Below are 17,961 nucleotides of genomic sequence, written 5' to 3' on the forward strand. Positions count from 1 at the left end.
AGCCAGGAACCCCAGCACATCAGGAGTGAGAAGGTAAGGCATCCAGCTCTTGTGAAGCAAGGGACCTGAATTTGTGTCTGACCTAGAATGTAAACCTACTAGCAGGTGACCCTGGGCACATCACTTAACTATTTTCCTCATTTGTAAAATGGGGATAATAATAGTACCCACCTTGTCATAAGGATCAAATGAGGTGATAATTATAAAGCATTTAGCACTGTGTCTAGCACCTCGTCAGTATCTACATATTATTTATCATTAATAGTTTTATGGGTAGCTACCATTTAATAGCTCGTGTTTTATACTGTTTTACGATCAGCCTCAGAAGTCCTGACCTATTTTGTTCAATAAAGCAAAGAGACATGAGTTTTGTGTGTCACACTCTGCTCACATTTTGTTTTTTAAAAAGATTTTGAAACTAGTGTTTTATTGTTCCCAAATAGAGGCAAAGATAATTTTCAACATTTTCCTTCACAAAACCTTGTATTCCAAATTTTTCTCCCTCTTCCCTGATTCCAAGACAGCAAGCAATCCAACGTAGGTTAAACATGTTCTGCTTACACTTTAAAGCGGTACCAATGGCCACATAACCATTTATCTCTTCCCATTTATTTGCTGCTAGGTCTCGGCGAATGGCCACGAAAGAGTAATCACTCCTTGAGGATATCCCAGATATTTGCCTCTGCTTCTCACCCCTACCTGCCCATACTCGGCTAAGATGAGGAGATGGAGGGCTCATATAGACTCCCCGAATCCAGGCAAAAGGAATCCTGGATGAAGAATACAACCCTGGCCTTAAGGAAATGAGGAGAAAGAAGGGAACTCAGCAAAGACCAGGACTGTAAGAAGTCTTCACCATTTCTCATTATTAAATATTTCAGGGCACTTATCAGACAGTGAGGGATTTTAGCTCTCTGGGCTTATGCTTAATCCTCCTATTTGCATTTCACACTTCACAAAAGCAATGAGAATTATGAAGAAAGAAGCATTTATCGAGTGCCCTGCCCTGTGCCCAGTTTTACCAATATTCTCTCATGTGACCTTCACCACAACTCTGGGCGCTTGGTGGTGGTAGGATCTGTATTTTACAGATGAGGAAACTGAGGAAGAGAGATGGAGTGACTTGTTTAGGGTGGCATGACTAGCTAGCTAGAGCAGTTACTTGTATTTGTCTCTTCCCTCCACCTTTCCAATTGGAGTGCTTTGGGAAATTTCGCATATCTCTGGAAATACCAACTGATGTTGGGGATTCCAGGAGACGGAGAGGAGGTTGCTTGAGGGCTAAGATAGAGGCTGAAGAACTCTTGTTTTCAGCTTACAAGTTGGCATGAACAAGACTCTGGAGATAGCCTGAGAAACCGGGACTAGACACTGGCATGGGGTGAGGTGGATGGTGCAGTGGAGAAACGGGGGAAGGAGGCAGGAAGCCGCCTCTTCCCGAGCTCCAACTGGGCCTCAGACACGGTCTATCTGGGTGGCCCTGGGCAAGTCACTTCACCCTGCTTGCTCTGGGTTTCCAGATGGCAAAAATGAGTCAGAAGGAAATGACAAGGCACTCCAACTGGGGGTCACAGAGGGTCATCCATGACATAAACAGTGCTGTTGCACTTGTTTTTTAGGGTCTCCTAAGCAGTTGTCTAGATTCTTGACACGTATTCCTCTATTAGATTTGCTTCTTCAGAAAATCATGAAATGCATCATTCTTTGAGCTTTCAAAGTCACCTCAATTCGGAGCCAAACCCAAAACTAGAAGGGGAAAAACTCACTAATTTTCTGAATTCCCAAGCAAATTGAACCCAACTTCCTAAATAAAATAACCCATTCAGTAGTAATTAATAGAAACAAAATAGAAATATAAAATATAATAAAAATAAATGAATAAAACAATCTAAAATAATTCAGTTATTGAACGAGTACCTACTTAGCACACCAATATCCTCCCCCCCCTTTAATATTTCTTTTCACAACACGACTGTGCCCGGATTCAGGTAGGCCATGCTGCCCAGTGAGCCCAGCACGAGGCCGGGGCTCAGTGACTCAGTCCGGCGAGGATGGGACATGCCGGGGCAGCTTCCAGGGGACGACCAGCCGGGGCTCTGGAGACCTTGCCGGCCCGGACTCGGGGGCCCTCAGGGCGCCTTCGGATCCGGGGACCCTCCCAGTCCATTTCTGTCTCCCACAAACGGGGCTAACAGCGGCCCCGACCTTGCAGGGCAGCGCTGTCATTGCTCTCCGGTGGCAACGTCCCTACGGCGGTCCATCCCCTGCAGAGCCGGAATTCTCGGGTCATTGAGCTCAGGAACAACCCCCCGCAAACCCAAGCCAGGGAATGGCCCGCAGCGGCCCTTCGGCTTTCGCAGCCGCGGGGGAGCAGAGGATGCCGGGATCTCGCTCAGGACTGGGACAGCGAGCCCAGGGACACCTGGCCCCTGGGCGCTGGGGCTGACGGTTAGCGCGAAAGGCGCCGGAGCTGTTCCTGCTTTTCCCTTCCAGGAGCAGGCGACCAGCTGGCCCGGGGGATGGGGACAGTCTCCTCGGGGCGGGCTCCATGAGGGATGGGGACGGTCTCCTCGGGGCGGGCTCCATGAGGGATGGGGACGGTCTCCTCGGGGCGGGCTCCATGAGGGATGGGGACGGTCTCCTCGGGGCGGGCTCCCTGAGGGATGGGGACGGTCTCCTCGGGGCGGGCTCCCTGAGGGATGGGGACGGTCTCCTCGGGGCGGGCTCCCTGAGGGATGGGGACGGTCTCCTCGGGGCGGGCTCCCTGAGGGATGGGGACGGTCTCCTCGGGGCGGGCTCCCTGAGGGATGGGGACGGTCTCCTCGGGGCGGGCTCCCTGAGGGATGGGGACGGTCTCCTCGGGGCGGGCTCCATGAGGGATGGGGACGGTCTCCTCGGGGCGGGCTCCATGACCTCTCCCTCTGGATCCGAAGTCCGTACCAGGTGGCCTTTAAGCCCACTCGCCCGGGCCTCAGTTTCCTCATCTATAAATACTGGGGGGGAGCTTGCCGGGGGAGGACGTAACTCGGGTTCAAGCCCCAGCAAGGGACTCCCCAGTCCCAAAGACCCCGCGGGTTTCGGGGAGGACGGTGGGCTCACAGAGGCGCACAAGCCGCATTTCCATTTCCCCCAGGCCCCCTGAGCCCTCCCTTCCGTGACTAAACGCTCTCCGAAGGCGGGAGAGGACCCTTCTCAGGCGCCTCAAGTCCCTCCCCTCAGGGCGCTTCCACTCTAACGTCCTGCTCCTCCCCTTCCCCCCCTCCCCGCTCTCCCTACGCCCGGGACTCGGGGACGCGCGGGAATGCCGCGCTCGCTCCCGAGGGGAAGGGGAAAAGACTGTTCTCCAGAAGCGCGCACGTAGCCTCTCTCCTTTAGGCCGCCGCGCCGGGCGGAACCTTGGGTGCTCGGCACCAGTTTCCGGGGGACGGCCGGCCGGAGGCACCGGGAGCCCCTCGCTCTCCGTAGTGGGCGTGGCCGCTCGGACACGGTGGCGGCGAAGCCGGGGAGCCATGGCTGTGGACATCACGCTTCTGTTCCGGGCCAGCGTGAAGACAGTGAAGACCCGCAACAAGGCTCTAGGGGTGGCGGTGGGCGGCGGCGGCCCGGACGGGACCCGCGATGAGTTGTTCCGCAGGAGCCCCCGCCCCAAAGGCGATTTCTCCAGCCGCGCCCGCGAAGTGGTGAGCCGGTTGTCAGGGCGACGGGGGGAGGGGCGGGACTCTTCTTCCTTGGTAGGGGAGCCCCCGCGACTCGGTTGTCGGGTCTGTAAAAGGGGCAGAGCTCTCTCCGCTGCCCTGCGAGGCGGCCGTCCGGGAACTGAGGCAGTGCGGGCGGCCCTGACCCCTTCCCGTACCCCTGGGAACCGAGGGAGTGGGCGCCCCCAGCACAGGTGCGGCGCTCGGGCCCGCCGGCCCCCCTTTCCTCTGGATTCTGGGCCCTCCCCGGACACATTTTGCTCAGTTATAACCTCCCTGAGAACCGGCGCGGCTCACTTGGGGCTCCCCTCACTCTTGGGTCCTGTTTTCTAGAGCCCCCACACCGGGTGATTAAAATCCCCCTTCCTAGGGGAGCAGTGAGGAGGCGGGACTCGGAGGATGGTGGGAAGTGGAGTCCGCTTACTTCCGGGCTTTCCCCTTCTTATAACGTAACAAAACAACTCTGAGCACGTGGGGCCACGTAAACAACTTGTAGTGGCTTGCCACCTGCTGTCCCTCAGTTCCATCTCCTCGCGGGTTGTCACCGCCCCGACCGCTGGGAAGGCCCAGAGCCCTGCGGGGAGCCCCGAACCGGACCTGGCTTCCCCAGGCTTCCCCCACCGGCTGTGCCCTCTGCACCGCACTCCCCGCTTGTTCCGCCTCCGCTGTAGATCACAAGCTCTGGGCGGCCTGCGCGCCAGTTCTCAGTGAATTGTGGCGCGTTTGGGGGAACGCAGAGGGCAAGGCCTGTCTCGGACACTGATGCTTTGGGACCCTGAGAGGGCACGTGCTGTGGACTGTTCCTCATCTGTAAAATGGGCTTGCTGTGAGGATCAACGAGCTAAACTTTGCCAAGCCCTGCGAAAACTGGAAGCAGCATACACATGCTAAGCATTGGGGTTCTTACCGTTATTACACTCTTTACCTTTCCCATTTCTCTTAGCGACCCCCTGTGCCACCCTATATGAGGAACTTGATTTTTTAAAATGTCATTGATACCTTTTATTGATCACTAATGATACTGATCTATGGTTCTCCTTTGCTTTTTCATTCCCTGGTTTAGGAAATTTTTTAGGGAAAATTATATTCATCCCATGCAAGTAATGTGGCGGAATGCTTTCCTTCTGAATTTTCGGAATAATTTGTGAAGTCTTATTATTTGGTATTCCAAATCCATCAGGATTCAGGATGTTTTTCCTTCCATGGTACTTTTTACAACTGATTCTCTTTCCTTTTTAGAGACTGAATTATTTAAGGTTCCTATTTGGTTTTCTCTTAGTTTGATAATGTTCTGTTTTTGAAGATAATCTTGTTTTGTGTTTTCCTTTTCGTTCCCACATATTTATGGAAAATAGTTCTGATAATTATTTCAATTTCTTCTTAGTTGTTATTTTACCGTTGTCATTCATTGTTAATTTGATTTTCTGCTTTCTTTTTAATCAAGTTGATTAAAGTTTATCAATTTTATTAGTTTTTCTCCCTAAGGACTAACATTTAGTTTTATCATTTCTATAATTATTTTGGTTTCCAATTTATTTCTCCTTTAGTTTTCTTTTCTTATTCTTTTTTATCTGCTGTTTGTGCTTTGTGTTAAAAGTATTTTTTTAAATCATGCTCATGTGGTTCCTGCATTTATCTTTTTTGGGTAAATATTTTTATTTTAAACTTAAATACATAATGAGAAAAGGGGGGGGGGAATCATTGCCATGTTTAAGCAAACCATGAGAAAGGTTAATATGAGGGTAAATTTTCATTTTAAGAGAAAATATATAATAAATACTATTCGTTTTCAAGGCTGTCCAGCTTTTCTTTTTTTCCTTATTTGTTTTCTTTTGTTCTCTGCTGTGTGTTTTTTTCCCCCTCCCTTCCCCTTCCCTCCCAATCCCTTCAAAAAGACCTTAGTGGAGCGTAGGGTGATACATACACTAACACACATAAATGTAAAACTGTATTTTGCTAGTTTGTCCCCTTTCACAAAAGGTTGGTAGCATCTTCCTTCACAGGTCTGAGTCTTATCATGTTTTTCTAAATCAGCCAGCTTATTATTTCCTACACTCAGTCACATCCTAGCTGACAGATTATCTATGAAAGCATTCCCCATTTTTTTCATTCTTTCTGTTCTTGGCTACATGGATTTTATTTATACAAGAACATTTTAATTTAAAATAATCAAAGTTTTCCTTTTTATACTTCAATATTGCGCTCACCTTATAATATAAATATAATTCAGAATCCGATACTGCTGAATCTATTTCCTTTATATCCCCCCCCCCAATCTCTCTGAATTTTCTGACCTTTTGTTCTTCCAAATAAGTTAATTTTTTTCTACCTCAATTGGAATGACATTGAATAGATTAGTTAGGTAAAATTGTCATTTAAAAAATTATATTGGCTTTACCTAGCCATGAACAGTAAATATTACTTCAGTTATTTAGATTTGAATTTATTTGTTTAAAATGTGTTTTATGTTATGTTCATATAGTTCATGTGTCTCTTTGGCATATTTTACACGAATAAACTCAAATCTAAATAACAATTCAAATTTTTAATCTGCTGTTTCCCATTAATGGGTAAATGTGTCCCATTTACAATCTAAGTTACAATTACTTGTGTATTTTCCTTTGTATCCTTCTCACCCTGTTTATCCAATCCTTCCTCACCTCTTTGCTTTACTTCTACCTGCTATCTTGCCCTCATGGTCCTTGACCTACCCACTTCTTCCCTCCCTTTTCTTTCTTCCCCTCCCCCCCCATGCCCCTTGCCCTTTTATTTCTTTTTGAAGACTTTTATGCCCTTCCAGTTATTTTTCTATCCTTCTTTATCTCATTCATAATTAAAGTAAGGTTGCAGTACTACCTTTCCTCCCCTAGTTTTCCTCCAACTACTTTCTTGTGTATCAGTTTTTCTCTTTTGTGCTTGATTTTATGAGATAATTACTTCTTTTTAATGTCTCTCTACACACTTTGTTTTTTAGAATCATTCCACCAAACTCAGCCCATTCCTTTCTTTCAAACTACTCAAATAATGCTGAGTCGTAAGAGTACTGCTAATATTTTTAACTATGCAATTTTATAAGTAAACACTATAATAATATAAATATAACATATTAAAGCAAATATAATAAAATAAACATTCTTGTAAGCAATATTATAAACAATTTACAATTACTGTTTCTATGTTTAGTTCTTTGAACCATTCATTTGTGATTTCTTTGTTATTTCTGTTTGTATCTATATCTTGTGTTTCTGCTTCCTGAATGAGTTATTATTTTTATTTCATTGTCTTCTATAAAACATATATTTGCTATTTCTGCCCTTTCGTATTTACTTACTGTATCTCTGTGCCCTGACTATATATAGTTATATTTTAAAGTTTTGTGTGATGCTGTGTATTCATTACCAGTCCCATTCAGAAGATACCATAAGTCCTTTAAGTCTAATTTGTGCAGTAATTTGTTCATTTCCATCTTTTCCCTTTTGTTTATCTTTCTGTTAGATTTGTCCAACTCCAAAAAAGGGATGTTAACATTTCTTATCCTGATGGTATTATCATCTGTATCTTTTTGCCATTCAGTTAATTTTTTTCTTTGTAAATTTAGATGACAGAGCATTTGGAGGATGTTAAGTTTAATATTGTTATTAGCTTATTTATTTGTTGTTCTCTTCAACATAGTACAATTTCCTTGTATATCTTTGTTTATAATGTCAATTTTTGTTTTTCTTTTTTTCCTGATGGCAACTCTTTGGATTCACCTATGTAAATTTTGTTCTAGACTCTCAATTTTATTCTGTGTTGCTTTTATTTTTTATATATGTTTTTCATAAGCAACAGATTTTAGAGATTTTAAATATTCATCTTTTGCTTTCTTTTTTTTTATTGGATTGTTTAGTTCATTCATATTTCAAGTTATGAGTTAAACACACATTTTATTTCATTTGTGTTTCTAGACTTTTTTTTTTTCTGAATGACAACTTGTTGGGTTTTTCCTCCCTTATCTTTTTAAAACAGAACTTTGCTCTTTATGATCATATTTGCTTAATCTACTTTCCCCCCTCCCCCAGATTCTTTTTCTCCCTAACTCAACTTTTGAGCCCCCTTACCCCTAGGGTTTTGTCATCCCTTGTCTTAGTTTTGGAGTTTTGCTTATTATTTTTTCTTTGTTCCTTTTATATAATTAAATAAATTTCCACCTTTTTGTTGTTGTTGTTGTTGTATTTTCCTTTTTCCCCTCTCTCATTTAAGTGGTTAATTCAAAATCACCTCTTCTCCAACTTCTTTTTCTGTTAGTTTTTTTCAATCTTTTACAATATATAGAGATATTGATAAGTTTTTACATTGTTCCATTCTTTACTGTAATTCTTTGATTCATCATTGTTATACTTATTCCTTTTAAAATTTTTTATGTGCTCCTCATCGAATTAAATTTTTTGAAGTAATAGTTTTGAGTTCTCTTAGCTAAAAATTTCTCATTTTATTGGACTTTAGTAATACTGCAGTAACAGTTGCTACTGTCCTATATCCCTACTCTTCCACCTCTACAAAATCTTTATGAGGCATCTATATATAAATCGAGGGCATCCTCTGTATGAGGCTTTGTAGGAAACCACCAGACTTACTGAGTTGATATCAACAGCAACCCCTCTCGCAGGGTTTAGATTTAGAGGACATTGAGGCCCAGAAAGGTACAGGGATGTACCTGAAGTTGCATTCACAGAGGTGACAGCCAATCCCAGGCCTTCCTCCTCTAGAAACATATTTACACTAAGAAATCTGAGTAGGGTTGCTTGGTAGAGAAAGCTGCCACTTTTATAGGCTTTTTTCCCTCAACAGTCTTCTGTCCATCCATTGAAGTCATTCAGGATCTTTAAAAAGCTTTAACAGTAGAGAAAGCCCTGTTAGTAGTCTTCTGGTGATGGTGTTTCTCAGATGAGGTCTCAGCAGACTCATGGCTCTGCTAGGGTGATGGAGCTTCACCAGGAGGATGGAGCTTCACCAGGGGATGGAGCTTCGCTGAAAAATGGAGCTTTGCCAGGGCAATGGCGCTTTGCTGGGGCGATGGAGCTTCCATGGGCAATGGAGCTTCTGTGGGCAATGGAGCTTCCATGGGCAATGAACTTCGCCGGGGTGATGGAGCTTCCCTGGGCGAGGGAGAGGGACCAGCTTCAAGTCCATGTTAAGGAGGGATCCTCTGGCTGGCCAGGCCTTTTCCATTTCCCTATTCACAGTGATTGATTTCTGCCACACGGAGAGCAGGAGGGAAGGTGGACATGTCATCTGTGCCCAAAAGGCCCAGAGTCACTGGCATTTGGGGGGCTTTGAGGGCAGGGGAGTACAGGAAAGGGAACCCCGCACTTAAATGTGGGCTCAGGTGGGAAGGGGAGTCCAAGAGGGGTTCACCATTGGCCCTAGTGGCCAGAGGGAGCTGAGCAGGGGGTGCTGGCCCCAGGTCCTCTGGTGGGCCTCCTGCCAGGTGCTCTGGCAAGGCAGCAGTGCCCCCTGGTTGCCTTTCTCCAGCAACACCTGGGAGGCATCTGGTCATTTGGTGTACAGCACTAAATTAATATGATTATTCCCGTTATATGTTTTGGGAAGGAGACAGTGAGTCCCTCCAGAATAGACAAAGGGCATTGAGTAAAAGAGAGGATTCCTGTAAGGCAAAAATAGAAATGGAAAAATAACCTGGCCCACTTTGCAATTTTGGTTAGAGATAGGCTGGACTAGCAAATACTTACCAGATGTTTTTGCATTTCCTTCCACTTTCTGATTTCATTGTTGCTTCCCTTATCCAGGTCAGTGTATTTCTTTCTTGCCTTATCTGCCATGTTTGCTTATATATTGTTCATTTTTTTGTTAGATAAATTTTGAATACTGTGAACTCCATAGAGAAAGAGAATAACAGACAAGACTACCAAAGATATCTTCTTTATATTCAGCACAGTGTTAAGATTCTGAAAGATCTTTGGGAGTATATATTCTCTGTTAGCTCTTCAAAAATGATAAAATGAAAATTTATGAGTTTTTAATTTCACAAAGTATATGTAAAGTACGCAAAGTAAAAATAAGGTATTTTCTTTTAGTCTGTCAAATTTTCTTCATCAAGATCTTTCATATCCAAACAGTGGGTACTTAATTAGCTATCGGAAGGTCACTGAGAGCAGCCAGAAGACTTTCGACCGTGTTTTCTGTCATGAAATGTTGATTTGGATGAGTTGCCTTTCCATATGAGGTGTTAAAATAAGGTTCTTTTACTTTTAACAACAGAGGATGAGATTTTGGCAGATTTGTAACAATTCCAGTTTGAAGAACTTCAATTAGAGCATCTTGATCAACCATTTGACCTCTGCCAATGTTTATAAGAATGGCAGTGGGATTTATTAGTCCTAGTTAATTCTCTCTTTCCTATTAACTTGGGAGTCTGGGTCGTCAGAGAGAGGAACGACATTTACAAAGTCAGAATGCCGCAGCAGATTATCTGGTTTACAATAATGACCCCAATGGCCTGTTCCTCCTCCACCGGCCTGTAGCTCCTGTCGTGACTCAGAATCTTCATTTCAGTTGCTTTAGCTGGCTGAGCAGCCTCCTTGCCAGTGTTGCCCAAACCACAGAGGAGAGCCAGTCGCCTCTTGTTCCACCCAATTATTAAGAAAGTCCTTCATGTCCAGTGATGTTCCTCATTCCCTTCTAATATTCAGGCCCCAAAGGAAGATCCTCCCACCTCTGCGGCGCCCTTAGTTACAGCATCTGGAGGGTTGACCACACCAGTGTTGGCAATTGTGTTTGGTCCGGAGGACCCAACCCTGCTTCTGAGGTCACAACAACCTGCATGGTAGACAGGTTCTATAGTAATTGTTAGTACGCAGTTTCCCTCCCCATAGATACACTGGTTTTATCTTTTGATTAAATGTGTTTTGTTTTAAAGAAATCCTTGATCGATAAGATTAAAATGTTTCTTAAAATCTCCTATGTGGTCTTCATTCCCACTGTGTGGCCCTTCAGAACCACTTATCAAAACACAAGGTAACTTTTGATTTTGAATGACTTTTTGGTGAAATTGTCTTTGAGAACTCCAGAGTTCTAAAAAAATGTCATTTACTTGATGACTCTGCAAAGTTTCTATCCAAAGAGGAAAATAAAAATTAACCAGGAGGAATACACCATTATGGGGAAGACTAGGTAAGAGTACACCATGGCACACTAACCTTAAAAGATTTAGCATCCCCAAAATTTAGCCCATAATCATTAAGGTGATAAATTTAGAGCCAGCTGGAGCCCTCAGCCTCTTGTAATTCAGTCTTTTTATCTTACAGATGACATAACCAAACTTGTGAAATAAAGTAAGATGACCTAGATAACACAGTACAATTGTTCCCCCCCCAAAAAAAAAAAAATCATCCTCTAGTAGTTTGTGATCTGAGTTTTATAGAATATAACTATACTTATTTACTTCTAGCCTTTTCCAGTGATTTCATTTTAACTAGCTCCACATAGTTTTGCATTTGTATAATATTTTATAACAGTAAGATAGTTCTGGGCTCCCTTCATTCTACTTTTCTTCCCTCATTATTTTCTTTGAAGTTCTTAACCTTGTGTTCTTTCACCAAGGCTTTTATTATTTTATCTATCTCTATAAAGTATCTTTTTGGTAGTTTAATCTATAATACAATAATCAAGTTAGGTTCCGCCATTTTGATTTTGATGTAGCCCTGAAGGAACAATGAATATTTTTCTAGTTGATTAGGTGTTAATTCCAGTTAGGATGTGTACTTAGTAGTTTAAAATATATATATATATATATATATATATATATATATATATATACATATACACACATACACACACACACACACACACACACACACACATATATATATATATATTTCCTATCTTTTCCTTCAGGCTTCCTTTTTTTTTTTTATATAGTAATATACATTAGTAATAAGCTTGAGGATTCAACTTAAGTCTAAATTTATTCCACTGAGTATAACTTGATTTGAAAATGGAGAAAACTATTACATAATGGATAAAAGAAGTAAACAAAATTAACTCCCTATCACTTTTCTTTAAGTAATGATATTTTTATTTCATTCACTATATTTCTAGAAGTTATAAAACACCATCCAGTTTGCTTCAGGAGAGATTTTATCCTTATTCAGCTCTCCTCATCCTTGACTTTTTGTCTGTAAAATCCCTTTTAATTATAAAAGTTTAAGATTTTAAAAAACGTGTAAAACACCTTCCTTTACTTGGAAAAACATCTGAATTTCTGTGGAAATTAATTAGAATCCACAATAAATAAATGTAGATCTTAAATCTTAAAAGTATTAAGTTTAAGTTGAGTTGAAAAGAGGTCTTTTTCCCCCCACAAAATAAAAATAAATAAAAGGAATGAAAGTATGTGCTAACTGCCCCTAAATAACCTGGGTAATGAAATCTTTCAGCATAATTGTAACTTAAAACTTATGGTACTTTTTTTTTTTTAACTTTCATCTTCTCAACCTAAAACAATAAACTGCTTGAGATTGCCAACCCTTGCTTATTGACAACTTTACACTTGCCTCTTTGGCTTGGTCCATTCCTTTTATAGGATGAAAGTGTCAGCAAAAGCTAATAAGGACTTTTCATTTTACCACATGTTCTGTCTTCCTTTATCTCTAGAATAGTGAAGTAACAATGAGAACATTAAGAAAAAAGAAAATATTCTCATGCTATGTTAACTTTTTGTTCTGTTTTTTTTTTCCCTCTCTCCCATGGTTTTCCCCTTTGTTCTAATTTTTTGCTCCCAATATGATTCAGGAAGCACCGTGTATTAAAAATCAATAAAGAAAAGAAAAAAAGAAAAGAGTATTCGGTTTTGTTTTGTTTTGTTTTTTAAATACTGGATTCTATACCTCTGCCAGATACATTAGATAATTAGACTTAAGCAGAAATGTATGTCATCACACAGAGTTGGGTTGAGGAACAAAAATCGTAATTTTTCAATTACAAATAAATTCAACTATTTCCCTCATTTTGTGTGGAGCAAGAATCCCATCATCTTATCTGTAAAAGAAAGTGTTGGCTGAGTGATCATCAGCCCCAAAGATGTCATGTAGCACACTTTTTGGAGCTAGAACTATCCATATCTTTGTTGGGTCTTTCCATTTTATTTTGTTTCAGCAGGTTTCTATATCTTCAGAACTACATAGCCAATGACTTCTGTCCAGTGGCTGGGTCAGCACCTTCTGCCAAGAGGGATCTTGGAGAGGTGCTTAAAGACTGAGGAGATCATTGGAACAAAAGAACAGATCTTCTCAGCACCATATTGGTTTGCTTTGTCAACTACAGAACTCCTAGAATCGGGAGGCTCTAAGTTCAACCTCAGCCTCAGATTCTTAACCCTAACTAGCTGTGTGACCCTGGGCAAGTCACTTAATCCCAATTGCCTTGCAAAAACAAAACAAAAACAGAACTTGATATAGGGCATTTAGTAGTTTTGCAAATAAATCATAGTTGTTTTCCCCAAATATCAGAGGACACAAAAAACTTTGTCTCCCATAGCAGGCCTCTGATCCCTGTAGCCTCTTTTCCTGGAGAGGAATAATAAACTGCCCCAGGAGGCCCTGTCTAGACCCCAGTGCATCTCCTTCTTTCCCTTTCTGATTCTGGACTCAGGAGGAAGTTCAATGGCCCATGGAGTCTATGACAATACCGAGAACCTGGTGCTGATGTCAGCATCAAAGGGTGGATGTCATTGCCAGGGGGCCTCTGAGCCCCAGCAGGCCCGCCAGGCTCTTTGCTGCTTGCTTCTCTTTATCTGTATTGTCCAGTTAGACAGATTTTTCCCAGGCATCAGTCAGATCCATAATTGATCCCCTGGGATTAGGAACAAGGAATACCAGGCCTCTGAGCTTCCTGATTCAGGGATGACCTGGGCCGGGCTTTAGCGACCAAATCGGTGATATTGTGGTTGGTGCCGTGCTTACCATGCCACAAAAGCCACCTCCTGGATTTTGAACAGCAGTGATGGTCACGGACCATGATCTCGAGTCCTTGTACCATACCAGAATTGTCAGAGGTGACCTTAGCTGGGGGTGGGGAAAGCAGTCAGTGTCAGAAGAAGCTCAAGAGAATTACTGCATTTCCCATAGTTCACTCTCATCACAAATATAGGGGGATCAGCAAAAGAGGCGGAGCTGAGAGGATGCTTAATTTCAATCCTCAAAGTGGTAAAGAGGCCAGTGGACCAACCGGCTCCCCCTTTTGGGGCTCATGGTCTCAGAAGATAGCAATGGCTTTTCTTCTGAGCCACCAGTCTTCTGTTCTCAGCCTTGATGATGCCCTTGAACGTGCCATCGGTAGAATAAATTAGGACAGATCAACCCTGTGGCTATGCAGCTCCATTAACCCCAACCATCTTGTCTATGTGCCCATAGAGCTTGGGAGAAGAGCTAAAAGCCTTTGCTGTTAAATAGCCATCATGAAATTAAAAGGAATTATTAGTATGGTAGATGGTTGATTTGGTAGTCAGGAAGGCTTCAATAAGTTGAAGTTAATGAGATAAAATTTAATAGGGATAAATACAAAGGTTGTCAGTCAGCTTCAGAAAGTCAACTGTACAGCTGTAATATGGAAAAGATACATCTAGAAAAGTTTTATGTTAAAAACTCTAGGCTGAATCAGCATTGCGATGGGACAGCATTAGCCATACAGCTGGGTGGCCATGGCTCTGGGCTGGCAAGCAAGGATTTAGCAGTGTGTGTGTGGGGGGAGAGGGGGGCAGCTTTGGGAATGACCATCTAGGTAGGGCTGACTTCAGTTGCAAGAGTTTTTACATTTTTAAACTGCTAGTCAGCTTAGGGAACAACCTAACGAGAGAACTTTGGGTATTGGGCAAGTTGAAGTCCAGGCTTTGCTGTGTTTTCTGTTATCTTGGGTAAGTCAGTTTGCCTTTCAGACTTTCATTTTCTCTTTTGTAAAGAGAGAGTTTCGAGTTAAATTCTCTTTGGAGATCTGTGATTTGGGTTTGTTGTTTTCCAAGATGGAAAGTGTTAGGGCTGCATGATGGGTTGCATTACTCCAGCTTTTACTTATTCTGGTTCTGATTCTTACATTAGACTGGACTTATAGACACTCTTCAAGGTAAAGACACTCTTCAGGGTGATGACTTGATATGGCCAGAAAATTACCAGATACCGTCTCTGGCTTGGGGAGTGGTTGTGACTTTGCTGTGTAGGGAGCGTTCAAACTAGTGACTTTGTGGAGCCTTTCCTTGTTGGAGGTGCCTTCTTGCAATCCATTATAAATCCCACGTGCACCACAACCATGCTGTAGTTTGGTTACTCCAGAGTCCACGGCACTGTGTAAGGCAAGGAATAGAGTGGGTTCTCAATAAATACTTGTTGGGTGATAAAGCAAGAATAGACATTCCCAGCTAGTGGGATGGAAATGCTAGGACTGAAGTCTGGCTCATCAAAGGGGCCCTGGGAAACTTGTGCTTTGAAAGATGAGGGAACTGAATTTAGCATAACCATCATTTTATGGTTATGCAAGCCGGGCCAGCCCCACTTTATACTCCTGCTTCTTCCCCTAAGGAGAACTTGCTTAGGCACTGCAGTCCTATATGGGTTTTCTTACTTTATACTCGGTGCACGCTTTTTCAGCTACCAAATAGTGTATAAAAGAGACATGATAAAGCTGAAAAATTGTAGGTTGGAGTCAGATTATGAAAGCCAGATTGTAGAATTTCAAATAGAGAGGTTAGAATTTGATCCTAGAGGTAACTAGGGAACCTTTAGACATCTTTGTTTTATTTTTAAACAGAGGTATGATACTGGCAAATCTGTGCTTTGGAAAAATTACTTTGCAGCTATTAAGTTCCATCTCATACTATCAGAATAGCTAATATGCATAAAAGGGAAACGACAAATGTTGGAGGGGATTTAGGAAAATTGGGACACTCATGGATTGTTGGGGGAGTTGTGAACTGATTCGGCCCTTTTGGAGAGCAATTTGGAACTATGCCCAGAGGGAGTAAAACTTTGTATACCCTTTGATCCAGAAATATCACTGCTAGGTCTGTGTCTCAAAAGATCCCAAAAAGGGGAAAGGACTGTGTACCAAAGTATTTATAACAGCTCTTTTTTCCAGTGGCAAAAAATTGGGAATTGAGAAGATGTTTAGCAATTGGGGAATGCTTGAACAAGTTGTGGTATAGGAATGTCATGAGATACTAGTGTGTTGTCAGAAATGACTAGCAGGCAGATTTCAGAAAAATCTGAAAAGACTTAAATGAACTGATAGAAAGTAAAGTGAACAGAACCAGGAGAACACAGCAGCAACAATGTTTTATGTTAAAGAACTGTGAATGACTTAGCTGTTTTCAGTGATCCACAACAATTCCAAAGGACTTGTGATAAATGTTATCCACATCCAGAGAAAGAACTGCTCAGATTGAAGCAGAAAGTTTTTCATTTTCTTTTTTTCGTGGTTTTTTTTGGTCTGTCTTTCACAACATGACTAACATGGAAATCTATTTTACGTGATTGCACATGTATATCTAATGGTTTATCTCATGAATAGAAGAGGAAAAGGAGGGAGGAAGAGAATTTGGAACCCCAAATTTAAAAATAAATAATGTTTAAAATTGTTTTTACATAAATTAGGAAAAAAACCTTATTTTCAAGAGAGAAAGAAAGAAGTATTGGAGACCAATTAGAAAGCTATTCTGGTAGTGTGGGCAATAATGATAAATGAGGTTATTTGCTGGTCATGTCAGTGGAGAAAAGTAGAGAGATACTTGGAGAAGGGGTAGAAGGTGAGAACTGATCGTAGACCTGGTCACATGGACGTGAGAGAATGTTGCTTCCAGCTGAAGCAGTTTTTCCTAAAACTGTGAGAAGATGAATAATGATGGTCTTTCAACCATTTGGGGTTTATCTGTCTTTTATTGCTGATTTAAATAGTGTCAGAAGAACAGTGAGCATTTTATATTTCAAATTCATTTTCTGTTATGATGGAAACAATTTCTTTGAGAATTCACCTAAACTTAGGGGTAACTGATTTTTGACTGTAAGAATAGACTGGAATGGAACCCATTATCAAACTCTATATTAAACTGCCTTGTCTTTTTTTTTTTTCTGGCTTTGTTGTAGCAATGTGTATTTTTATACTGTCAATGCACAGTTTATGTTCCTAATATGAAAAAGGAATTATATAATGACTACTTGCTGTGAAAAGGACTATTTAAACATTTCAACTCCTTAGGATACCATTAAAATAATAAGAAAATTATGTTTAATTTTAGATGGTGAAAAGATATGTTTTAAAAATATTATTACTATTAAGTATTTGTTGAACATATTCAACCAAATTTTTGAAAGTGAATTCCTATCGCTCATTTCGTATCTTTATACAGGTGGAGAGGAAGCATTCTTGCAAAATAGTTTGATGTCATCTATACTTAAATATAGGGCAAGCCTTTCTGTTCCCCCACGTGTAGTGGGTGATTGTTGTTGGGAACTTGGGAGCTATAGATTTCCAGGACCAACCCTTTGGAATAAGAAAAAATAGATAAATGGCTCCCTGGGTGAAAGAACGGTGGTATACTTTATATCTCTGATTGGCTCCAGACCCAGAGACATCCAGTTGTAGGCAAGCAGTGACAGGAGGAAGTGGAATCAAAATTAAATTAAGAAAAGGAAGAGAAGACCAGAGATATCAAGAAGAGGTGATGAATTTTCTGAAAGTTTCTAAATACTTAATCTGTGGGCAAGTGGGAAATCTGTGAATGATCCTACAAAATTTATTTCAATTATGTCTACTTAAAGAGTGAAATCTGGAAGCATTTCAGTGCTTTTAAAAATGGTTTGCTCTTTACTCTTCTCATTTTATTTTCAAGCTTAATTTTTTTATGCCTTAGGTCAACCCTATTGACGCAATCACATTTGTTTTTTTTATAGTTTTTAATCACCTAAATTTTAAGACAGAAGCTAAATTTTAATTGCTATTTGCAGTAGGATAGGCTTTTACTTTTTATTTCCAGCCTGACGACTTTTTGTTGTAGGCTGTGTGCCAGGAAGCTTAGATCCAAGAGTACTTTTCCTCTTTCTTTTGCCATCACTATGACTTTTGGACATTCAGAGTCATCTTTGATTCCAGGGACAAGAGGGCATCAGATAGTGGAAAGCGCTGGAGTTTATGGTTCCCTTCTCTTTTACACAGCTGAGCTTCCATTTCCTCGCTTCAGAATGTTGGTCTTGGCCTCGGGCCGACTGGGACCTCTGCCCTT

General features: G+C 41.8%; 1 protein-coding gene across 1 annotated transcript in view; it reads left to right on the forward strand.

Annotated features, from left to right (window-relative positions):
* The first annotated feature begins 3,428 nt into the window (after positions 1-3,428).
* The window catches only part of STX18 (syntaxin 18), a 78,179-nt gene continuing 63,646 nt past the window's right edge, over positions 3,429-17,961 (forward strand). Inside the window, exon 1 of the mRNA XM_051967028.1 lies at positions 3,429-3,680. Within this exon, the coding sequence (XP_051822988.1) occupies positions 3,510-3,680 (171 nt within the window). The 5' untranslated portion in view covers positions 3,429-3,509. The remainder of the gene's footprint in view (positions 3,681-17,961) is intronic.

Source organism: Antechinus flavipes, chromosome 6, assembly GCF_016432865.1.
Source record: "Antechinus flavipes isolate AdamAnt ecotype Samford, QLD, Australia chromosome 6, AdamAnt_v2, whole genome shotgun sequence".
Taxonomy (NCBI): domain Eukaryota; kingdom Metazoa; phylum Chordata; class Mammalia; order Dasyuromorphia; family Dasyuridae; genus Antechinus; species Antechinus flavipes.